The sequence below is a fragment of the Candoia aspera genome, chromosome 5, assembly GCF_035149785.1.
Source record: "Candoia aspera isolate rCanAsp1 chromosome 5, rCanAsp1.hap2, whole genome shotgun sequence".
Classification (NCBI taxonomy): domain Eukaryota; kingdom Metazoa; phylum Chordata; class Lepidosauria; order Squamata; family Boidae; genus Candoia; species Candoia aspera.
The window spans coordinates 80,843,099-80,869,408 of record NC_086157.1 but is presented as its reverse complement, the minus strand read 5'-3'; the positions used below and the strand labels follow the sequence as shown (position 1 = coordinate 80,869,408).

Sequence of the window (26,310 nt, the reverse complement as noted above, 5' to 3'; positions counted from 1 at the left end):
GTAACAGCATTGTTCCCAAAGAATATAAGTAGTGATTTGCACAGGTATAATTAGGCTTCAATTATCATGATGAAATCCAAAACGAAAACTTTCTAAACATTGTTTAAAAAATAAATGAACCTAAAGCTTAGTAAAGACTTAAAGAATCCTTGGCAATAGGAAATGGGCAATTAACAAGATTTGAAAATCCTTCCTACTGTTTAAAGGTCATGCAAGGCAAAACTTTCAATAAACTGGCATTAACAATGTTAATGGCCTATATTTTTCAGCAATTAACTTATAAACACAATCAGGAAGCAAGGATAAATGTGGTTTACGTTGATGCTCTATAATGTCAACTGTTGGCTAATAAAAGCTGCGTGCTTTATGAATTAACAGCTTTGGCCATATTTCACTGGGAACTTGTTTTGCTCAAGGCCTTTAATGTAGATGGGAACTGTGTTAGAGATTATAGGGCATGGATTAAGAACTAATCTAACTCCTGCCACATTTGCAAGTAGTTTCAACCCAACTGACCAGCAGTATGAACCCTTTAATTGGATGGGTATAGTTAAAAAAATAATATTAGTATACATTATGTTTCTAGATTTGCTCTCACCCCCCTTTCAATTCAAACTGCTGGCTTCACAGATTGTGTAGCAGACATGATGGAGACAGTTTCCATCAGGTTTGGCTAATAAACCAGTTGTGTATTACTTGGAACAGAGGAACCTGCTCCAGTGATACACATATAATTCTTCAAAGCAGGGTTACTGCAACACTCTCTCTGGGCACAGCCTTTGCAGCTGGCCTAAACATGGCAGACCACATGGTGAATTGCTCAGAGATGCCACAACTCCCATGTTGAGTAGCTACACTGAGTAGTGGTTATTTCCCAAGCCCAAATCAAAGTATTAACATTGGTGTACACTCCCTTACATGATTTAATTATTTGCATAACTTGTCCTATACAGTCTGCCCCACACCCTCAAGCTTTCAACATAACACCTTTTGTATACCTCACGCACCTGAAGTTGATAGTAAATTCTTTTTTTTCCCCCCAGGGTAGAGCCTTCACTGCTAAATCTGCTTATAACCATTTTACTTTATCCAGGCCTCTTTGAGTTTTTAGAAGGTTAGAGTTTTAGGCATGATTAGTTATTTATGTGGTCAGCTGCCCAAAGCCATTTGGGAATCAGCAGCATATACATTTGTAAATAAATAAAATATAACATTTTAAAAAATGTAAAATTATCAAATTATTCCCTTTTGATTGAAACTCAAACTTTGAAATTCACAGCTCTCTGAAGTTTGCAATACAGTTAACAAAAATTGGATATACATCATGCGCATTATATACATCATGTATGTGTCCAAGGACACATCACAGAAACTTGCTTGCATAAAAATGCAGGTTCAGAAAAATTGCATAAACGTTCATATTCAGAAGGAATATGAGAGATCTGTACAAGTATACTCAAAAACAGAAAATGATTTTTTGGCATCTGATTCTGAGTATGGCCACCTACAAGCCAATGTAATCCTGAAAAGTGTTCTCTAGGATATACCCATCACTCCATTTCCTTTCAGTGGGTCTTATACTGGGATTCCGAAAAGAATGCTGCTGCCTGAAAAGAAAACTTCAGAGAAATAGAAGACACTGTGAATGTTATTTCTGATACAGTACCTCACTATCTTCATACAAAGACTCTTGTATCTGTTTCAGTCTGCCCCTTACTTCTGTCACAGCATCTTCAGCTACAAGCATAAGCAAAACAACTTGTTAAAACTATTTGGGAGAGAGGTTTTTCCAATCTGTGTGTCATACCAAGCAAAAATATTAAAGTTGACTCTAGTTGGCATCTGATATATGATCGCTTCATGAACAGGAGTAGCACAAAGGATCCCCCTGCACTGGGCCTGATCTCTGAACATATCTGGATTCAATTCAGAGTTGGCTTATGTACGGGTGAGGAGCCAAAGTAAAACTGATGAAATTGGCAAGTCTTTCTCATTTTGCATGTTTTGTGACATTCCTACTTTTCAGATGCAATTCCCCTTTCTTATGCAACTCATCTTTTAAAACTAACATCTCTGTATTCTAATATTGCAGAGGAATGACTGTAGCTACCGATTTTCCAAAAGATGCAGTGATTTTTCCTTAGCACATACTATTTTTTTCTGAAGGACATAAAATCAAGTACCTGTCAAACAACTAGGAGTTTAGAGGAGTTCCAAAGTTTTTTGGAAGCCTATCCCAAGTGTGATACCATTTCTGTTTGTTGTGTCAGTAGCTACAGAGGTTTCATCACAATAGGAAAATATCTGTCATCTATCTTTCTTTATAGGCACAGAAAATATAATGTTATAAAATAAAACCAACTTAAAACATCCAAAAAATCTGAATACAAATTAAGTTGGCAATAACTTAAAGAACAACTAAAGAATATAGATATAAAGAACAAAAATATTACAATTATTGGATACTGCATACCAGCTTTCAATTCCATTTGTGCCTTCTGTAATTCCTGGGTAGCAATTTGTTTAAATGAAGATGACACATATGGATACATCCTATTAATACATAAAACATGAATTTGATGGCATTAGTATACATATACAGAGCCAGTTTGGTCTAGTGGTTAAGGCACCAGGCTAAAAACTGGGAGACCGTGAGTTCTAGTCCTGCCTTAGGCACAAAGCCAGCTGGGTAAATTTGAGCCAGTCACTCTCAGCCCAAGGAATCAGGAATGGCAAACCACTTTCAAAATCTTGCAAAGAAAACTGCAGGGACTAGTCCAGGCAGTTGCAGGAGTTAACACTGATTTGAAGGCACACACACACAAAAAAAGTATATATAGTATATATCTTCTTCACAATAATTCTATAAAATAAGCTCTTATTATTTGCATTTTACAGGTGGGGATATTTATGGCCTCCTTTATGTATGGAGAACTATGTCTTGTTCACTCCTTTTCCCAATACTTCTGTATATTTTACTAATTGCATGGAAAATATGCAAATACGTGATAATGCAGAATTCCCTTTGTGCAGAAATGAAGATACCTGTAGAATTCTGTCCATGGATGTGCCATTTACACTATATAATTGTATAGGGGAGAATGGAGACAAGCTTTCCACAGTAAGCCAAATTTCCATAAGGCCTCAGGAGTTTCTAGCCAGCTCAAAAGCCAGTGTCACAGTCCACAATGGAAGTAGGATTTGAAGCGGACAAATACTGTGAAGTGGATTTCAATTTTTTTGTCTCTCAAATGGTCATATTTACATAACTTATAGAAGTCAGTCTGGCCTGGTACCATGGAATTAATTAAATATTTTAATTATTGTTAATTGTTCTCACATCAGATTTAATTACTATTTTTGAAATAGGCAGATCCGAGAGATCAATGGATAGTTGATCTCTCCTCAAACTCCCTATCACTAAATCATGATTTAAAATACACATGTATGATAATATTTCATTGAGTTAAATCATACATGGGCTTCTTTCTAGTTCTAGATATACAATTGCCCTGAGTTCAATGATCATTAATCTCCAGAAGATATGGACAAGATTACAATCTTAGCAATTACTACTACCTACATCTCTATCCAAGGAAATGTTAAACACAGAACCACACTGACAGCTAACAATAATGAAATTTACTGTATATTATCAATTGTCAGACATAAATCACCATAAGTGTACAAAAGTGCTTTTACAGTAGTTTCATGGCTATAGTCCAACTGTGTCTGGATCTGGAAGCTAAGCAATGGCAAGCATTATTGCCAAAAATATTATATAGTAGTTAGTTGTGGAACTACTCCCTCCTGCAAGGAGGCATTCACTACGACTTGGACCCAACCACATGCCACCTTCATATCCTTCTCCCTGTTCTCTTAGAATTTGCCATGAAAAACTTAGAATGAGTAAAAATAGTAAGTCAATAATTAACTATTTCCCTGGCTGGGAATAGTGCTTCTTCTGAAGTCAGTGTGTGTGCCTATCACTATATCTGGAGCTATTGCTAAATTCTTCTTAGGAATTGATCAAGGACTTCAGATAAACTTAGCTAGTAACTTCTTAGAGATAGCAAAAAGTTGCATCCATTCTTAAACCAGGAGGCCCTGTGCACTGTCACTCTTGCCTTACTCACCTCCTGATTAGATTACTGCACTGCGTGTTACGTGGGACTGAAAAACACTTGGAAGCTTCAGCTGGTCAACAGGTACAGTTCTGGATGCACCAAGGTTTTCCCAGGTTAAACTGCTACTGCACAGGCTATATTAGCTCCCACTTTGCCTCGGGGTATGATTCAAGGTGCTGGTTACACTGCATGGCACAGGTTCAGGTAACTTGCAGGACTGCCCATCTCTGAGGGACAAGTCCCACCAGATCAGACAGGGAGGGTGCGCTCCAGGTCCCCTCTATTAAACAATGCCTTCTTGGGGGACTCAGAAGTCATGCCTTCTCTGTTGCAGTGCCTGTCCTATACAACAGCCTCTCCCCCAACTCCAGAGGTCCCTGACCCTTTTAGTCTTCTGGAAGGCTGTGAAGACCTGGCTTCTCCCCACCCCCCAGCACTGGGCCCAGATAATGGGGCCAATATAAGTATGGTTTATATCACTGAATTTGTTCTGTGGTGCCTTGGTTAGTCTTTTAGGATTTTAATTGGTTTTGTTGTTGTTAACTGCCCAGAGTTTGTATGTTACTTACTTCCTAAATAAATAAATATGTTTAATCTGTTTTAGGTGCAGCTGCCTGTAGAGCTATCTAGCCATGAATCTCTCAGATAAACTAACATATTTCCATTTTACAATGTTAAGAAGAAAAAAATGTGAATTGGTTCATATGATGGTTAATATGTGCTGTAGTTTTGTCTGTTCAATCCTGAGAATCCCAGTACTCCCTCACTGCCATGACAATGAATGTTGCTGATATGAAATGATCTGCTAAACTAACTTTTTAAGTATTTTATACTGGACTTTTCTTCAGCTTTCTTCCATTCATTATGTCACTTGAATTAACAAAAGGACCAGCTGCTTCAACAATGCATGTACACATTTGCCCATGCTGCCATTCCGGCAATTTGATTATATAGTTGCTATTTCCCCTCTCACTTTATAGGCTTTTCAGCACCAAGATCAGTCAGGACCACCTCTCAGCTTCACCAGAACTAGTACCAGCAAATTAATTCTGCTAGCTAAACTGCCAAATCTACACTGTATGGTATTAGAGGTTCATTACAAAATAAAACAAATATGAAATGTGGAAGAAGCCTGTAATTATTCAGTGGCATTTTGTCAGAATGATCTAAACAATGTTCACTTAAATAGAAATTCAAAGGGACAAATAAACCAAATGAAGCCTATCTCTACTGCTAAAGGTGATTATCTTAAGTAAAGTGTTCTGAACTCTGGTTGCAGTGTTTGGTCACAGCTGATTTACTTTTAAAGAGTTCAGTCTGTTGGAGTGATTTGAGCTTGCTTTAGATTATAAATTACTCTACCATCAAAATCAGTTTGTCACTGGGGCCAAAAAAGTGTTTGCTAATGCTTTCAAGCACCCGGCTTTGAACATTGAAATGTGTGGCTTTGTAACTGTAAGCAAAGCTGACTCACCTGGGCCTGTAAAAGCAGTAAGGCAAACGCTTGGTTTTGACTTTCTCAGCTTGAATAAATATCCTCATTCGTGGGTCGAGATACAGTATAGCTGTATAAGCTCTCAGTGATCTTCGTTCTGGATAGCTGGCATAGAAAACATTTAAGGCCAAATGTATCTTAACAGAGAATTCTACTAGATAGAGAGAATACAGTGTATGTATTATCTTAAGAAAACTTAAGATGCTCTATGATTCCTTCCCAGATAAAAGCATATAAAATATTTCTAGAGAAAGCTAAAACAAACAGTCTGAATTACTTTCGGTTGCTAATACTATTCATCTATGGAAGAAGAAATTGACTCCTGAGCTAAATGACTAACGTCCTTCAACTATTAGTTTCAGGTAAGACACAATCCTTTGTTTACTGGATAAGCTGTTTTGATAAAGGAAAATTAATACAGGTCTTTATTATAACTAGGGAATGCAAATATGCTGAATCCTGCAGTACCATTATGAAGACACAGTTATCTTTAATATGAGTCAGCCCTTGACTCAATAAAGGAGTTTTAAAAGCTGCAGAAACAACAAAAGTTTGTCCCATGAAAAAACATTATATTTGGACAGAAGTGAGGCATTACTGTGAGTTGTTGTTGTTTATTCATTCAGTCACTTCCAACTCTTCGTGACTTCATGGACCAGCCCACACCAGAGCTTCCTGTCAGTCGCCAACACCCCCAGCTCCCCCAGGGACGAGTCCGTCACCTCTAGAATATCATCCATCCACCTTGCCCTTGGTCTGCCCCTCTTCCTTTTGCCTTCCACTTTCCCCAGCATCAGCATCTTCTCCAGGGTGTCTTGTCTTCTCATTATGTGGCCAAAGTATTTCAGTTTTGCCTTTAATATCATTCCCTCAAGTGAGCAGTCTGGCTTTATTTCCTGGAGGATGGACTGGTTTGATCTTCTTGCAGTCCAAGGCACTCTCAGAATTTTCCTCCAACACCACAGTTCAAAAGCATCGATCTTCCTTCGCTCAGCCTTCCTTATGGTCCAGCTCTCGCAGCCATATGTTACTACGGGGAACACCATTGCTTTAACTATGCGGGCCTTTGTTGTCAGTGTGATGTCTCTGCTCTTAACTATTTTATCGAGATTTGTCATTGCTCTTCTCCCAAGGATTAAGCGTCTTCTGATTTCCTGACTGCAGTCAGCATCTGCAGTAATCTTTGCACCTAGGAATACAAAGTCTTTGTATTTACAAAGTCTTTGTATTTACAAAGTCAAAATACAAAGTCACTGCTTCTACATTTTCTCAGAGTTTGCTTGATTGATAACTCTATTTGCCAGTTATCAATCAAGCTGGTTGCCATAATCTCAGTTTTTTTGAGGTTTAGCTGCAGGCCAGCTTTTGCACTTTCTTCTTTCACTTTCATCATAAGGCTCTTCAGTTCCTCTTCGCTTTCAGCCATCAAAGTGGTATCATCTGCATATCTGAGATTGTTAATGTTTCTTCCAGCGATTTTAACTCCAGCCTTGGATTCCTCAAGCCCAGCATGTTGCATGATGTGTTCTGCGTACAAGTTGAATAGGTAGGGTGAGAGTATACAGCCCTGCCGTACTCCTTTCCCAATCTTAAACCAGTCCATTGTTCCGTGGTCTGTTCTTACTCCCTACTTGGTCATTATACATATTCCTCAGGAGGCATACAAGATGACTTGGTATCCCCATACCACTAAGAACTTGCCACAATTTATTATGGTCCACACAGTCAAAGGCTTTAGAATAATCAATAAAACAGAAATAGATGTTTTTCTGAAACTCCCTGGCTTTTTCCATTATCCATCGGATATTGGCAATTTGGTCCCGAGTTCCTCTGCCTTTTCTAAACTCAGCTTGTACATCTGGCAATTCTGGCTCCATGAATTGCTGAAGTCTACCTTGCAGGATCTTGAGCATTATCTTACTGGCATGTGAAATGAGTGCCACTGTTTGATAGTTTGAACATTCTTTAGTGTTTCCCTCTTTCAGTATGGAGATATAAGTTGATTTTTTCCAGTCTGATGGCCATTCTTGTGTTTTCCAAATTTGCTGGCATATAGCATGCATTACCTTGACAGCATCATCTTGCAAGATTTTGAACAGTTCAGCTGGGATGCCGTTGTCTCCTGCTGCCTTGTTATTAGCAATGCTTCTTAAGGCCCATTCAACCTCTCTCTTCAGGATGTCTGGCTCTAGCTCACTGACCACACCGTCAAAGCTATCCCCAATATTGTTATCCTTCCTATACAGGTCTTCTGTATATTCTTGCCACCTTTTCTTGATCTCTTCTTCTTCTGTTAGGTCCTTGCCATCTTTGTTTTTGATCATACCCATTTTTGCCTGGAATTTACCTCCAATGTTTCTAATTTTCTGGAAGAGGTCTCTTGTCCTTCCTATTCTATTGTCTTCTTCCACTTCCGCGCATTGCTTGTTTAAAAATAATTCCTTATCTCTTCTGGCTAACCTCTGGAATTTTGCATTTAATTGGGCGTATCTCCCCCTATCACTGTTGCCTTTTGCTTTCCTTCTTTCTTGGGCTACTTCTAGTGTCTCAGCAGACAGCCATTTTGCCTTCTTGGTTTTCTCTTTCTTTGGGATGTATTTTGTTGCCGCCTCCTGAACAATGTTGCGAACTTCTGTCCATAGTTCTTCCGGGACCCTATCTACTAAGTCCAGTCCCTTAAATCTATTCTTCACCTCCACTGCATATTCCTTAGGAATATTAGTGAGCTCATATCTAGCTGATCTGTGGGTCTTCCCTAATCTCTTTAGTCTGATCCTAAATTGTGCCATAAGAAGTTTGTGATCTGAACTACAGTCAGCTCCAGGTCTTGTTTTTACCAACTGTATAGATGTCCGCCACCTTTGGCTGCAAAGGATGTAGTCAGTCTGATTTCGGTGTTGTCTATCTGGTGAAGTCCATTTATAAAGCCGTCTCTTAGGCTGTTGGAAGAGAGTGTTTGTTATGCAGAGTGAATTGTCTTGGCAAAATTCTATCAGCCTATGTCCTGCTTCATTTTGTTCTCCCAGGCCATGCTTACCTGTAATTCCAGGTGTCATTTGACTGCCCACCTTAGCATTCCAGTCTCCTGTGATGAAAATAACATCTCTTTTAGGCGTGTTGTCCAGTAGGTGCTGCAGATCCTCATAGAACTGCTCTACTTCAGCTTCTTCAGCATCTGTGGTTGGGGTGTATATTTGGATCACTGTGATGTTAGATGGCTTGCCCTGAATTCGAATTGAGATCATTCTGTCGTTTTTTGGATTGTATCCAAGCACTGCTTTAGCCACTTTACTATTAATTATGAAGGCTACTCCATTTCTTCTGTGGTCCTCTTGTCCGCAGTAGTAGATCTGGTGGTCATTTGATGTGAAGTGGCCCATTCCAGTCCATTTCAGTTCGCTGATGCCCAAAATGTCTATCTTTAATCTTGACATCTCACCAATAACCACATCCAATTTGCCCTGGCTCATAGATCTTACATTCCAGGTTCCAATGGTGTGTTGATCCTTAGAACATCGGATTCGCCGTTCACCACCAGCACTGTTGGCCACTAGCCGTCCTTTCGGCTTTGAGCTAGCTGCATCATCATGTCTGGGGCTAGTTGAACTCATCCTCTGTTCCTCCCCAGTAGCATTTTGACCATCTTCCGACCTGGGAGTCTCATCTTCCAATGGTATACTGACATATCTCTGGTTGTACTGATCCATTGAGTTTTCACGGCAAGAATACTGGGGTGGGTTGCCATTACCTTCCCCAGGTATCGCATTTAGTCTGACCTCTCTGTCATGACCTTCCCATCTTGGTGGCTCTTCACAGTTTAGCTCATGGCATCATTGAGGTGCTCAAGTAAATTGCTTCCATAAAAAGCTAGTTCAAACTGCATTTACATGAAATGACAGGCAAAAATGAAGAGATTATCTATATATGTGCTGATTTTTAACACTGGAAAGAATATACTGGAGGCAACAGAGAAGAGCAAAACCATTCACCCTATGCCTGGGCAAACAGCAAAGTGAAACATGCCCAGTAATTTGAGTTTATGTATATTTTTTCCAAGATACTGGAATTTGTTTTGTGAATATATTTTCAAAAAAATATTTGGTACTATGAAAGACAGAAACTTCTTTGTAAAGAGTGAATTTAATGTAATCTAAATTCAATTAGATGAATTTACATCTAATTGCCTTTCAAAGAGATATGTAATACATATACGATCTGTAGATTTCAGAACAAATTTGTTTGCTTGTAGAATTTATTTAGCTTTCAAAATATTGTCACACAATTTGTTCATTATAACTTACTTCTCTGGGGTTCCATCAATCAATATATCCTTCTCATCTGTTAGAATATCAAGTTCTGGTTCCCCATTCAATGTGAGTTTCAGATTGAATATCACAAGCAAAGTTCCTAGGTATGAATATGTAAATAACAGGTTGCATTATTTAAAAAATATATATACATAAATTACAATGTAACTGAAGGACAATATAATGTATAATGACAATAGCTCATCTTTTTTTGAACTATCCATGCATGTCTTCTATAGTAAGGGTGCAACTCAATTTTTCAGAATGTACAACTGAAGCCACAGTTTTTGCAATCACCAGATAAACAGAATTCTGATACTCCAGTAGTAAATGAAACAGAATGGTTAGAGTCCAAAGTGGCTTCTGACAGTAAAAGCAATGTCAGCATTGCTCTTCTGCCATGGTTATAAAATAGGGACTCACAAATCTTTCTCAGTGGAATTTGTTCAGATGGATCTTATACTTTTCACTGAAAGGAACAGGTATGAGATACAACCACTTCGTGTATATTTATGGAGAAAACACAAAGAATAAGTTATCACAAGATATATTGTTTTTTAATATAAAATGAATTATTCAGAAAATACATTTGCTATTTTAGTTGTACTAGAAAGGCACATTAATTGCTACGTTCAGAATTTGCTTTAAATGGGTAATCCAAAAATGGCCTTCCAAGTCAATTATTTTAATCTACATAATCTGCAAAATCATTCTTAGTTTTCTTTAATTATTCTCTAGGCTGAAAGTCTACTTCACATTCATATATGTTAGTCAACAACAAAGTTACATTTGGGCTTCACACATGCACACAGCAACTGAGAAGTGACTTGCTGCTAAGAACATACAGGCTGACCAATGGGTTCCAATTTTTCAAGATATTGATACACTTGGGATGTGCAGAATGCCATCTGTCTGATTATGAGAAATAAAAAAGTCTACACCCCATCCAAAGGAGATCATGGCATCAGAAGCTGTAGGCTCAGTTGGCTATCAGGTCCATTTTAAGAGCAGAAAGCAGGACTCTTGGTCAGTAAAGCCTGAGCTGTGAGCAAGAAATCCAGAGAGGCCCCTGTGATGTTCTGAACTTCAAGAGATGCAGGCTTAAAATTCTTCACTGGCTAATATAGATAGAAAAATACCTATACTAGCTGCAGCCTTTGTCTGTTTCAATACTGAAACAATTGTGCTTTTATCTTTTATCTTTTTTTTTTTTTTGGTAATTGCTACAATCTAGATTGACCTATGTTAATTTCTGCTGCTGCCTGCCTTGGTCCACCTCACACTACCAATGCTACTACTTAAGGCAACGATCTGCAAAAGACAGGGCAATATTGGCATTTGTATATGTGGATTCAGTAATTTAAATTTTCAGTGATAAATTCACCTGTTTTTCCATAAATGGCATTAAACTGCTTCATCAATTCAGCTTCATTCTTAAAGGGAGAATATTTGCAAATTATGGACAATTGTGTGGAAAATTTTTCAGGATCATCTATTTCTGGCATTCCTGTATCACTTGACCATGAAGGGATTGGCACTATGACCTATAATAAAAAACATTAGACCGATTGATCCTGTTCAAAGATACTGAATACAGCAAAAGGGTTTTTTTTCCTTATACCCATGATTAGTATATACGTTAAAAGGGATAACCTGCTTGTGTTGGTGGGGGTGTTGTTCTCTCCTTGGAAGTTCTTTGATTGGGCTGTTGTTTGCTGCTTGGTTGATTGATAAAGCTGATATTTCTAGTTATTTTGTATATTTATTTATCAAATTTGTCACCGCCCATCTCCTCTGACCGGAAGGACTCTGGGCAGTTTACAGTTCAGAATAAATATACAATAAAATTCAAATAAAATCCCATTAAAACTAAAACTAAAACAATTTCTTAAGTACCCCAGCTCATAAAATCCAGATGGCTGTGATCTCCTTCATATATAATATGAATGGGCAATCTTTTGATGGTTGGGGCTGCACTTAACATTTTTTAATATAAAGGACAGACTAGATTGAGCAATCTCAAAAAGTGAGTGTAACCAGTCATACATGTGGATAGGATAGGTATTTTCATTTTTTTCCCCCTGAGAGTCTTTGTTTCAAATCTTTTTGGCTTTACTGTACAGTTTGTAATGCCAGAAAATGCTGGACAACCATGCCTTCCATGTGCAGTATTTAAACTGTCCAAACCCAGCAGCAAGGGGGGCATGAAAAATATGCTTTGGGAGCTGTTTGCACCTGGGCTATAGGTTGCTACTCTTGATATTAGGAGCACAACCTATATTTGTGTGCTTGGCTTTCTCTTTCCCACATCTCTTCAATGGGTTAAAAATCAGGTCCACAAGCAGAACGTTATTTCTAAATGGAGACATGACTTTCTGCCTCAGAATCAGAAGTATGTTCAAAACATCCCATCTGTCACTGTCGCAACAGAGTGGCCAGGCAGAAATAACAGACACACCATCTTCAGAGAAGCACATATTTAGCCATTATTCACTCATCCATTGTCATCTATTTAATGAGAAATGAAGGGGCAAGAAGCATCAGAGCACCCTTCATTTATAACCATTACATGCAATTTGTTCTAAAACTTTGATACAGGTTTCCTTATTTTAAGGAACTGTTCCTCATGGAATAGAAGATGGGACAGGGATACTCTAGGATGGTCAAATTTCTTCCTCAGTGCAGAGAGATCTTTTTTAAAAGGTTCCACATGTTGACTGTTTTTTTAGCATTAATATAAATGTTGGGACTGAAGGGTCTTTGCCCTTTACGCTGTATTTTGCATATAAAACCACTGTGTTTCGTCTTGGACCATAAACAAAATTTTGCTTTGGTTGGACACTGCATGGAGGTAGGAGTGAAATGCAGTGTTAAAGGTAGAAAAACTGAAGCTGTTATACTCCTTTCCTAATATCTGACCCTTTCCAAGTAATCTGCAAAACCAGAATTTTAATGGTAGATTTTAATTAAAACATTGTAGGCATAAAAATGATTCTTTTGTCTAATTCTGGAACAAGATATTGCCTTAAGCAAGATTCAACTCCTGATTTCATGTGACATAAAGTCTATTACTTTAAACTTGCCAGGTCAGAAAGATACCTAAGTAATATGAAAGTAGAGTATCTAGAAGTTACATTTACCTATGCATTCAATAGTAGTTCTCAACTATGGGAAATGACAAGACCAGCATACAGATTTGTAGAACGGTATTCATACTTCTGTTCATTGCTGACTGTATTTATATTTTATGAAAATATAAGGCTAATGGCATATGAAAACAGTATTTTTTGTACAATAAACTCTAGTGAGGCTGATCTTTGAATCATTACTCTGATATATCTAAATTATTCTGATATATCTATTTTTGTGGCTAAGACTGGAGTCACCAACACAGTATACCTTGGGCATAAATGTGTCCGGAGAATCTTATTGCCAGATTCTCTGCTCTCTTTGGGATGGGTGTAGATACATACAACCACACCTACACCTCCCCTCTCCCCCCTCCATATGAATGGAGAAATCCTTAATCAGGTGGTCATTTCTGTAAGTATCCATGATAATGCTATCCACATTCCAAATTTGCTCATATGCAATAAATATAGAAAAGAGGCTTATTGTAAGTGTTAAGTGGGATGGGGAGAAAAGAATCATGGACATTACCTCAGCTGACTTGTAATGATCAAAACCCATGAATGGAATATACACCGTGGTTGCATGCTATAGAGGCTCTCTTTTGGACATAAATTTATTCATATATTAATTTTGTTGTGGAAGATTCATTGGGTTTTTTTTATATGCCCATTTTTTTTACTTACATAAAAATGACCTAGAAACTAAAATGAAGGCAACACAAATAGACACTGTACAATTAAACGTAAGTAGGTAGATAGGAAGGAATGATAAAAATATAAATGCAATATATGTTTGTTTTTCTTGTGCTTCAGTTTTAGTTATTTGCTCTGTTTCAGTCTGGACACTTAGTTATGTTTTAATTAAATAACAATTACTAAACCACCTTGAAGTTCTCACCAGGACATAAAAATGGGAAATAAATATTTCAAAATGTGGTTGACAACAGGCATACAGTACCTCACTGAGACCTTCTGTTTCACAGAACGTCTGAGAGAAAAGAAGACATGTCATTGTATTCTCTTTTTTGGTAAATAAGATCAGGTCATTCCCTATACGCATTGATCCTCTGTAGTAAAAATACAGGAAAATTCCATTTTTAAAACTTGCATTGTGGGCAAGTAAATACGCTTATAGCTATATACAAACAACACTGCTAGAATTGTATAATGCAATACTATAAGGCCACCTGTGCTATCCAAAATATGAGAGTAATGAGTTCTTTTCTTCACTCTGCCTACTACAATGTGGGGCACTGCCTTGGAACAGCACTCAAAGACTAAGCACAATTCAAAACCTGGAAAAGCTGGACATCCTTAGCTAATGAATCTGAACAGTTTCCTTCTTTTCTTCACTTTACTGAATTGGGGAAACTGATAATACCAGACATATTCAAATAAGTTATAAATGCTAAAGCCAGAGCACAATCACATATTTAGCTAGTTTCCTTTCTTGTCTCCTTTCTTACACTCCCTTTTCTATTTTATTTTCTCTGCGGTAATCAGATTCCAGGGTGGAATGCCAGAACTATCCTTTTCAAATGTTAGCTTTGAATTCTATCCTTTTCTGCACATTTCCCAGATCTCTAACAACTGTTTAATTAGTAATTCAGTCTCCCTGTATTGACCCATCTACTCACATTCAGCCCAATCTGAATGAGACTGAAGGTTACAATGTATGGTGATTTGAGATTGTACCCACTTGTCACAGGGATATCAGCATGCATGGCAAGGTTCTAAGTAATTACGATCAACTGGGCCTTAGGTTTTGTTTCTTTAACAGCAAGCATAGCTACTAAAGATTTTTTTTTCTGTAAATGTTGATGATACGATAAAAATTATGCTTTACCTTGTCCATGTTTTCAAGGTTATTTCCTTATTTTGCAAGACTACAACATAAACTCTATTCGGCATTCACACTTACTGCAGCATACTTATATGTCCATAAATACACTCTGTTACCTATTTTATTATTATATTTTTCCATATACAAGAACATTCCTTACATATTGCTTCACAAGTTTGCATATGTATATGAATAGAGACATTAGTGATAACAGTTATTGTTAGTTATTTGGTGAACACTTAATTTTCTTGCAGTGAATCTGCAAGGCTCTCGCATTTTTTATATTTCTTCCTGTATTTCATGACAACCAGAATAAAAACTATATAATAAAATGTACAAGAACTCTTACGATTTAAGTCCATTGCCATAACGTCCAATCATCTTAGGGTTGGCTAGCTTAGAAGATCTTCCAAAATATACAATATCTGTAGCTTCACCTAAAATAGGTTTACAGCACAGTTTCAAATCTTGTTCAAATTCCCGGTTGGGTAACAGTACAATTTAAAAAAAAAACATACTCTAACATTTAAAGAATAGTTTATACCCTATACCATACTTCATTAATCCTTGCAACTTTCTAAAGTAAATATTGTTATTATGTATCTATATTATATTTCAGACTTATAGATTATGTCTTGCCTAAGATTACTTACACAGCTCCTGGAAGATGTGACATTCAAACCCAAGATACACCAATCTGAATTTAGTATCTCATGTCCTTTACCAGTCTGATATTTTGTTGTTCATTCTGGACCAAGAACTAGGAAATTGTAAAGAAGGGTATCTACTGTATATATGAATGGGAGATGTAACAAAATGTGGTAATGTGGAATGATCAAATCAGCAAAATCTGCCTATTTCCAGGAAATCCTATATATACCATATAATCATATAAATAAATAAATAAATAAAATGCATTTTTAAAAACCCAGAGTATATTTGAAAAGGTAATTACTGATGAAAATAAAAACAACCTGGCATTGTTAACGTATAACTATAATGGGATAAAATCCCCATTAAGTCAGATCAGACCAGAAGCGATAGGATTAAACTTCTTCAATGTTATCCTTCAAACATTCCTTTTGTTCAAGAATTCCCCTTCTAAAGTCAATAAATGCATTCTGAGAGAAGGAAAATTTCTCCCAGTGGTTTATGAAGTCAGATTTTTGATATCTACTATCCTTTCTTATAATAGATTTCCCTCTATTTTACTGTAAGTCTGAACTTGAAAAAGCTTAGCAGGACCACATCTGGACATTACCTGAATTCAAGATTATCAAAAAATCCCACAACAGTATACTATATAGGGAAGAGGAAAAAAAAAACATCCAAGAAAGCCGTGGCAAACTGTTGCTGAATTTTTGCCAAGGAAACAACATGGACATGGACATATAGTTACTGGGAGTTAAGTTTGACTTAAAGGAGTCTTTACATTACACAAATGATGATGATGATGATGATGATGATGATGGTGATGATGATGATGATGATAATATGCTGCCTGATTTCCAGCAACTCTGTGCATTGCTGCTGGCAGCTGTTAGCATCTATCACACCTAAAAATGTACCGGTGAGGGAAACCTTGATGGTGAGGTTCTCTGACATCATCTAGTCTGCCAAATGTTGCCAAAAGACAAGTTTCAATTTCACAACCTTGGTGTAGACAGACATGGAGACTTCAGAAGCCATTACAAAAACAGCAAGGGCAGACACATCTCTTAAGCCCTGGGAAAGGAGACCGTGACAGGCTGCCTCCTCCCTGACCCAATAGGGCATTAAGAAGGAGAGAAGGTAAAGCACAACCAGGCTTGCAAGGTTCTGTTACTTATAGCCTATCTCAATAAAGTATCATTCTAGCCATCCTGTGGAGACGGTTTCCTGATCTGGTCTACCTTGTAGGGCTCACACTTTCCTTATGAGCAAAAGTTGGTGGAACCCAGCCCTTGCAGTAAAAAGACTGCTGGCATAAGGATGCCTTTTGCTGCCACTCTTCACTCTCCTGGTATTTTGCACTCTGGAAAAGGACAGAGTACCTATTTCATGCCTTGGGATAAGACACCGTTCCAGTGATGTTATAAAGAAATGCTGTCATGCTGGAAGGATAGCTGGCAATTGAAATCAATGAGCAGGAGGCACTCTAATTTGGCACCCTTCCCATATTGTTTTCACTGAAATGTTTTTTAAATACCTTTTTCCCTTATGGGGGCTCCAGGACTAGACAGATAAAGACTGGGAGAGAACACCCAGGCGTTAGTGCCTTTACCTGCCTGGAACCTGTTTTAAATCTCCCTCCCACATTTTCTAGCAGTTTAGATGAGGCAGAGCCCCAGTCGCCAAGCAGCTCAAATCTGTTTGCTCAAGACCGTAAAGGGTACGAGTAGTCTGGGCAGAAATAAAGCTGATGTCAATCTACTCGCTCTCAGCCAGATGGCTAAAAAGTGAGCTCCCCTTTCTTAGCAGCTGCTTTAAGCAGCATTTTACATAGCAAGAACTGGGCCCGCCAGCTGATTACTGTGGCCAGTACAATACAGCAGCTTGGATGCAAGTTTTAAAGGATTATTTTGGCACTGTGGGGATTCTAAGAACACCTGATATTCTCACTCCGGGAAGAGTTTATTTTAAACGCTGGTTAACCTCAGCTGTCGGAGACAGACTTGGCATTATCTTTTGGCACCAGCCCAAAGTGGCTAGGATCCCGTTTTACAATTAAGCTGTTTATATTTAAGGTGGGAGTTGGAAGTGGAAATACCCTAACTGGCAAAAGGAAACCACTAGGTGAAGCAAGAGAGCCTTGCTTAGGTATTTTCACAGAGAGGAAAGCTATACACAGCTAAGATGATTATCGGGGAGAAGGTTACACAGCTCTGTTACTTGGGGCAAGCTAATCTCACTGCTCCTTTGTTTGTAGCCATTTTATTGATACCTAGGCCTAAACCAGCTGGGAGGCAGGAGATACTCAATGTCCTTCTGAAAGACTAAAAACAGCAACACTATCTGGGCTGCATCCCTGAGGCAAGGTGCTAGTTTTTCTCCATCAATCTAAGACAGGAGCAGAAGAGACCCAATCCAGGCTCCGGCTTGTCTTTTCAGTGGAGTTACCTGCAACTAGGATGACTAGGCTGGGACAGCTATTTTAAATGGGCCAACAGCATGGGGGAAAGGTTCACAGAATTCTGGAATATAAGGATTTCCTTGACAGCCTCTGTAGTCCTCTTCCTCGGTCCCTGAGGCTTATGGTTTCTGGACCACTGGGTGGTGCCACATCAATCAGAAGGTCTTGTAATCTATTCTGAAACTCCAGGGAATAGGAGTGATATTTTACAGGCTTGATTCTTTGTATCATGTTCTACATCTTTCTGTAGGCTACATCACCCAGGCTACATCTTTCTGCAGCCTTCATCTAGCTGTTTTCTATTTGCCAAGAGCTGCTTGATACCGCGGTCTGCCATAAGCACTTCTTATATCCAATTCTACCAAAATCAAAATAATATGGAGCCTGGAGGCATATTAAGTGCCACATCAAATCTTTATGAGACACAAAGCCACCCTTACTCTCCATGCACAAAACTGAATATAGACAAAATGATACAAAGACAGACACAACATACCTAATCTCCCCTTCTCATATACAGACACACAAGCCCCCCTCCAGCACCTCCATTCATTGAGAGTGGTGTCACAGTAAATCAAGATCCTTTCTATGAGCTCATCAGCTCCATGTATTCTATGGGTAGCAAATCCATATTCAGTGGTAAGACCAAGTCTCCTCTGTTGTGAGAAGGAAGACACTTTGAGATTCTTCTTTCCACCCAGGGAGGGGGTGTACAAACCTGTGTTTATGCATGTCTGAGTACAAAGGCTTGACAGGCACATGTATCTCCACATATTATGTTGCTAATGCCAGAATTAAACTTCATTTTTCTGCCTATAATAGCCTCAAAGTAATCCATACATACTCCAGGTGCATGGCCTCTGAATTTTTACAAAGGGTTTGAGGAGCTTCCTAGGGTGACATGTAGTTTTGCTTGCAAGTGCTGTTCAGTGCTTGCAAGACAGGACATGACTAGGAGTCCAAGTAGAAAAGACAAATGTGATGGGGGGGTGGGGGGAGAGCGTTTTACTCATTTTCTATGTTCTGATCATATACATGGGCCACTTTAATAACAAAATTTTAAATGAAGATGGCTGGAAGAATGGTCACCAAGTGAACTTCACACAGTTTAAACTAAGCACTCAAGTTCAAGCCCAGTGGCTGGTTCACTCTACTGTAATAACCGTCTAGTAAAGTCTCTTTTTCTTCCTTCTGCAGGAACTGGCTCCAATTTAGCATCAATGTATGTTTCTGTAGTAACACTAGAAGTTCTGTCTTCTTGAGCAGCCCCACATACAACGTGACAAGGCCAGAAGAAACTAAGAAATTCTATTCTGTATGGCTGTGGTGAAGTAGTGATCTGTATTAATCTGTGGTTTGTCATACAATTTTATTCACCATGCCTTGTAAGGGTATTATAGAGGTAGAAAGGCATAAGAAAAGGGCAATCAAACTGAACTCCGTAGGATCCTTTCCCCCCTCTGCCATCGCTAGTTCCCCTTTCGCAAGAAAATTTTCTGGTAAAGAGTAGCGAGGTTGGTTTAAAGTATGATTCTCAGCTTTATGTGATGATTGCCTTAATCCAAATAAAACTCTCAGACTCAAAATCACAATTCAGGTTCTGGGTTTATTTAGAAAAGAGTGCAAACAGGTAAAAAGCTGAGAATGAGAAAAGCGCGCCTAAACTCAAACTAAATATCATCGTACAAACATCAGCCCACCCGCTCCTTCGCATACAGTACAACCCCACATTCCCAGGTGCTCCTAACGAGCTCTGCCGATCAACGGGTAAAAAGACCTTGACATTTAAGAGATAGCCCAAACACATTCCTCCCTGGCACAGTCCAGCACGTCTCGAGTACAAGGCTCTCAGCAGCACCCTCCCAGCCAGCACACGTATCAGCACTTTGGCAAGTGAACCGTTACGATGCAGAAACACCGCAACGGTGAACCTGACATCTGGGGACTAGAACAATACCCGTGACAAAAAGTTATAAAATATGAGGCTTATGCAAGTAAAAGGACAATTAATAGGGGACATGATTAGAGATGTGAAGGCTTCCTTTGGACAACCCCCCCCCCCGCATTTTTTCAAATTTTAAATTCCAGGAACAGAAGAAAACTTCTATGCAACATCCTCTCTCTGGAATTGAGCAAACTGCTTTTTAAGACATTTACTGAAAATGTATTGGATGAACATTTTTATGTAAGGCAATCTGCAGCATTAGAAATTTCTGGGCATCTTGTATAATCAATCTTTTCATTACTATTTTAAGGTTTATTGTGATATTTACACACACAGTTAGTCCTTAATATTCTGGCTGTGTAATATTGTTTAATAAAACTTGTGATTTTTATTGTCAGAGCAGAAGCATCTGCAGGATCGGACTCTTTCATCAGAAAGAAAGCAACATTGCAACAGAACAATGCTGCTTTTGTCATTTGCCCCCCACCTCCTCTATTTCAGTTTTTTTCCCCCTTCTTTTCAGAATATAACTTCTAAGAAACATGGCATCATGTAGTTGAAGTTGTGACAATTTGCAACTATTTTCAAAACAATATTGGCTGTTCTTACTCTTGTGCTAAAATTGTAATGGTGCTCTCATTTAGAACATAAAGAACAGGAGTGTGTTTCTTTAAGTTCTGTGACAGCAAAAAAACATGGTGTCCAGAAACAGACTATGGGAATGCCACCTGGGTTTGTTGCACTGAGAGTTTTCTCAGATTCAAGGCCGTTTGTGAGTCTTTAGTCAAAATTGTGGGTGGAAAGAACTGCTTTTCATATTTAAATCCCATCTTTCCTCCTAAAGCTTAAGGTAACTTGCCTGTTTTTTTTATTAATAACGTTCTCGTGAGGAAGGCTATGGTGAGAAACTGTGACTAGCCCAACATGTCCAATCAGAATTATGGCTGAGTTGATATCTGAACATGGGTCTCCACAGGCCAAATCTGACTCCTAAACCATGACTCCACACGAATGTTCAAGGAAATAGTACTTACAAGGGGTCATGCCACATCCATCATCTAGAAAGCATAGTCTAAATCCTCCTTGCAGATTCTCATTATTCACTGAAAGAGAAAGCATGGGAAAGAGAGGTTGTGTTCTTAGTCCTCCCCTCAGTAGTATCTAGAGCAGTGTTTCTCAACCTTGGCAACTTTAAGACGTGTGGACTTCAACTCCCAGAATTCCCTGCCCAGCATCTGACTGGGGAATTCTGGGAGTTGAAGTCCACACGTCTTAAAGTTGCCAAGGTTGAGAAACACTGCTCTAGAGAAAGCAAGCAAAACAGGGACGGAAAAGGCAGCTGGTGCTTCCTCTTGCTTGCATACTTCTCTGCCCCAGAAGTGGCAGGGCTCACAAGAAAATAAACCACGGGGAAGGGGAAGCAGGGTGAGGATATCCAAGGAGCTGATTGGCATGTCCCCCCATTCTTTTATTACTTTATGCTGAAGGTTACAATAAAGGAGGAGAGACTGCTCTTAGTTATTTCCATTTCCCCAGCACTGGCTTATTTTATTCCAAAACAAAATTAGTTGTATTGCACCCAATATTACATATCTATTTAATCTCAAATATGGTTCAGCAAAGGTCCATAACCTTATCCCTCCCTACAAAGCCTTGGCTATATGCCCCCAAACCGCCCAAAACGTGATGCCAAATTATAATTTGGTCAGAAAAGAAAAACACATGAGGAATAATTCTAATAAATATGCTTAGTTTATTTAATTATAATGAAGTCTAAGTTAAATGAAATGCAGCTTTTTCCTGGTGATGCCCACTTTATGGAATGTCGCCCTTAACACAATACCCAAAACGAACAAAAGCCTCAGACAATAAAAGGCTGTGCATTTCTCTGCCAAGTCCTTGGGACAGCCTAAGCATGCTTACTAAGAAATAAAATGCATGCCATCAAATTCAATATGACTTCTTTCTTCTCCCCCCGCCCCCACCTGCATGTATGACTTGTATCTCACCTTTCTTCCAGGAAAGTATGCTATTGTGTAACATCCAGATTGTTGATAAACAAACCAACAAGTGTCAGATTTTTTAAAATCATGTTTGAATCTGGATGTGTGCTACATCTTAATAAACTACTGTATATCTATATGCCAAACTATATTTATGCCAAAGTATATATACTATATATATATACCACTAGAAAACCATTTTAAATCTACCAATGTATTTTCACAAGGAAGCAAATGAATAAATTTTATGCTGTTTTCCGTAAAACAATGTAATCAAGAAAAGAAGCCACTGAAAAGTACATATTTAATATCTAAATGGGTATTCATAGAGAACTCACCAGTATATATGTCAAGTCTTGTGGCACCAGCATCTCTGAAAGTATTGTTTATATATTTAAAATATTTATTTAAAACAAAAAACAAAAACATCAATCTAATAACAATATAACCTTCTGACTAAGATTTTATGTCCTGGAAATACAGAACATTCTAGTTTAAATTGTATCAACTCATAATAATATGAGTTGCCACTGAATAGCAATATATAAACACAATAAATTTTTAATGCAAAACTACAATAAAGTATAAGTTGTAAACCCATCAAACCAGCAGATAAAACATTATAGACAACCAAAAGACTTTACAGTATTGGGACTGTACAGTAGGCTGAATTTCCCCCTCTGCATTTGGAATTCCAGTTCAAACCTCAGAGAAAGGCGGCAAAAGCTTGATGGAAGAACCTTTGTCCTCTCAATCCTCCCCAATTTTCTCTATGTGGGGAAAGAGGTTAAATGATTGTTTAACAAAACTATGGTACCACTGTGAGCAAATAAACCAAAAAAGAGAACCACAGTAACTATCTCCCTCTTCCTGATATCTACCCTGCCCATCTGTATATCTAGCAAGACCTTGGGCATGTTGAGATACACCAAAGAAGTACTGGATTGTTCTCTCCAAACTCAAAGGTAGTTTTTAAGGAAACGTCAGGGCCACATATTCTGCCATGGCACGTAATGTGAGGAAACTTGAAGATCTGTGGATGGAAAGACCAGCAAAAAAAGCATTGGGGGAAGTGAATTCTGTGATTTGAAATTACCTCCCACCCTACAACTTGAAAGGGTGCCAAAAAAAGAAGCAATCATTTTATGTTTTGTTTACCATCATCCTCAAGGCTGCCTGATGATTTCATCTTTTTCACTGTGCAGCCTTCTGGGTTAGTTTTTATGCTTCATGTTGAAGAATAATGTTTTTAACTAGTTTGTACATCACCCAGAAACTGCAGTTAGATGTATAATGAGTAAATAAACAAGCCCTAAGAAGGATCACTATGCTAAAGGATAAGCTTCACAAAGCACTGAAACTGAGCACAATCAATGGGTGACATTGATCCTTGCCAACTCATTCGCCAAGAGGGATGTACAGACATGATTTCTCAGCCAGCAAGTGCCCCTTTAAAGGTAAACAACATGAAAGTTCAGTGCAACTGGGCAGTCCAAAAGTATTTCAGTAAGAAATCCCTGACCCGCCCTATTTTTTTAGTAAATGCAAAAACAACTAAAGCTAATTTCTTAAGTAATAGCATTTCATTAAATGAAGCAAAGAAACAAACTGTTGGTCTTTTTGTTGGTCCACCACAGCTTGGCCAGAAGCACCTTTATCAGGATTGGCAGGATCTAGTCCCCGAACATCAGACTCAGTGGGAAGGTCCAGCCTGTCAAGGGTAAGTGGCTACTGTGGCAGTAGAGCAAGATTCTCCACTCCAGACATGTTGTGCTGTCAATTCCTAGAATTTACAGCCAGCCAAAATCATGCTGGATGTAAAATCTAGGAGTAACCACCCAAACCCATCTGGAGGCAGTGTGGGATAAGGCTAGAGAAGAGATTGCCTTTATTCATTTCAGCAGACAAAGCTGTACTGTTGAAGCAAAACCTGTATGTCCACAGAAATGTATTGTTGAGGAAAGCAGGCCTAAGTACTATATTATTTCCTAAATTGGGAAAAAAATAAAATAGTAACAAATAGAACAAAAGGCCACTGGGAAAGGCACTCCAGCTACCAGAATGGAAAGCTTAGCTAGTCTAAAGCACTGATCTTAAAAGCAACATATTTACCGGGAATTGTCAATCAGTTCAGCAACTGCTCCAAAAATGAAGTCGTGTGTTGTGCTAGAAAGAAGCATTAAGACAATTTAAAGACAAGAGAAGTCAGAAAACACAGGGGTGAATTACACATGCAGAAAATGGCAATAAATTTAAAAAGGATTTGGAGGGCATCAAAGCCTTAAAGTCTCTGAACGTGGAAAAGTCAAAGGGCAAAATGGGGAAGATAAAACTGTTTTGAGATATATGGGTATATTCCGTAGCAAAACTTTTCAACATGACGCCCAGCAGATCTGTGGGACCGACTTCCCTTACCTCTAACTAGCAGACCTTTTGGAGATGATGGTCCTTCAAGTTGACCACTTGATTAGCCTGCTAGATGCTGCTTCTCCTAGCATTAAGTTGAGTACAGACTTATCTCTTAAAGTGAACCATATTATCTTTAAGATTTCTTTTAGTTAACATTTCTGTTTTATAGTTAGCCCATGTGATTTATTTTAATCCTTTCAGTTTCATTTTTAGGTGTACAGTTAGATTTGTTTGTGCTGGTTAATGATTGCAATATGGATTGGCTAGATTTCTTAATGTGTCTTGTTGCCTACAATTATAATCCTGTTGATACTTACCTGGGAATTGCCACCACTAAACTCAATGGGACCCCATTAACTCAAACAGTACAGATTCACCCAATAATCTGATCTAATGATGTATAAAGCATGCAACTCTACTCTCTGTATTAAGACACAACTTCTTAAAGCATTTATTATCATGAAATATCATGGATCCCAGGAGATGTAATCCACAAAAGGTTATGGGAGAGCAAATATGCTTGTCTTTGGGATACCACAATCCTAGGGGCTTTCATTCCACTGAGATCAGTAGGATTCATTCCCAAGCAAACGCTGTGCACAAAAACCATTCCCTGCTCTGTGTCTCCTTCATTTAGTTCAGTATTTCTCAAACTTGGCAACTGTAAGATGTGTAGACTTCAACTCTCAAAATTGCCAGCTGGCTGGGGAATTCTGGGTGTTGAAGTGCACACATCTTAAAGTTGCCAAGAGAAACTGATTTAGTTCAACCTTATGAGCTACACTTTCAAAAGTTCACTCTTCCTCGGTTACAGGCTGAAAAATTCTTTATAGAAAAGTAAGCCATCTTGCAAGCAGTTTTCAGTATTATTCAGGAAGCATTCAGGAAAACAGGGACTTTTTTTCCTGCCGCCCATTGAGGGCAGAGCCTAATCAAGGTAGCCACACAAAGAAAGCATCTGTCTCTTGTCTCACTCACGAGTTTGCATGCAAAAACTCCAGCCTTAGCTCCGCCCTACAAAGAGCCGCATAGGGAGCGGATTCCGCCATCGCCGCTTCAAGGGGACTCAGCTCTGCCGCCGAACCAACCCAGCCTAGATCGCTCCCTCGCAACCCATCCGCAACACAACGCAACGCGATCAGGGCGGTGCCCTTATAAAGGCTGCGGAATAGGGAAGGGCAAGTGAGGTGGACCGTAGACGCCCTCTTGTGGAGAAAAGGATCGATGTGAACCTTGCAACGATGTGAGGAGGCGAAACTCTTTTAGACGCTGTTGATTTAAGAGAATATTGCAACTCTGACTCTAAAAGAGTCCAAACTACAGTATACCAAATTCATTGGACTGTAATTCTTATCAGTTACAAAAAATCATTTTTAGTAGGCATAAATAGCCGTTCAATTCCATCACAGCGAGCCAGTCTGGTGTAGTGGTTAATGCACCAGACTAGAAACCGGGGAGATCGTGAGTTCTAGTCCCACCTACTTTCATTCCACTGAGATCATAGGATTCGTTCCCAAGCCAACGTTGTGCACAAAAACAATTCAGCTGGGAAACTTTGGCCTGTGACTCAGCTCTAGGAGCAGGAATGGCAAACCACTTTGGAAACGTTGCCAAGAAAATTGCTGGGACTCCTCCAGGCAGTTGCCAGGAGTCAATACTGATTGAAAGGCTTGTGCACGTGCATGCACAAACACCTTCCATCATACCTGTAGGAAACCAGCTTGGGGTGAGGTGCCCTGGAACTTGGACAGTTTGTGAATGAAGGTGAATGGCATTGCACCCAAGCCAATCACTTGGAATCATAGTTTCCAAGATGATGACTTGCAGTTATATGAGTTGTAGACTAGCACATCTGGAAAGCACACATGTTAGAAGACTTAATTATGAATTGTAATTGGCTTTCTTGCAGCAGATCCATGCTGATAGCTCATAAGCACT

At 38.7% G+C, this 26,310-nt stretch overlaps 1 protein-coding gene across 1 annotated transcript in view; it reads right to left on the bottom strand.

Annotated features, from left to right (window-relative positions):
• Positions 1 to 25,431, bottom strand: part of MORC1 (MORC family CW-type zinc finger 1) — a 57,713-nt gene extending 32,282 nt beyond the window's left edge. Inside the window, exons 1-11 of the mRNA XM_063305576.1 lie at positions 25,351 to 25,431; positions 24,076 to 24,129; positions 22,302 to 22,336; positions 20,995 to 21,063; positions 15,253 to 15,340; positions 14,019 to 14,127; positions 11,314 to 11,473; positions 9,924 to 10,029; positions 5,602 to 5,727; positions 2,474 to 2,553; positions 1,667 to 1,737 (exon numbers count right to left, since the gene is read on the bottom strand). Coding sequence (XP_063161646.1) covers positions 1,667 to 1,737; positions 2,474 to 2,553; positions 5,602 to 5,727; positions 9,924 to 10,029; positions 11,314 to 11,473; positions 14,019 to 14,127; positions 15,253 to 15,340; positions 20,995 to 21,063; positions 22,302 to 22,336; positions 24,076 to 24,129; positions 25,351 to 25,421 — 969 coding nt within the window. The 5' untranslated portion in view covers positions 25,422 to 25,431. The remainder of the gene's footprint in view (positions 1 to 1,666; positions 1,738 to 2,473; positions 2,554 to 5,601; positions 5,728 to 9,923; positions 10,030 to 11,313; positions 11,474 to 14,018; positions 14,128 to 15,252; positions 15,341 to 20,994; positions 21,064 to 22,301; positions 22,337 to 24,075; positions 24,130 to 25,350) is intronic.
• Positions 25,432 to 26,310: the final 879 nt, after the last annotated feature.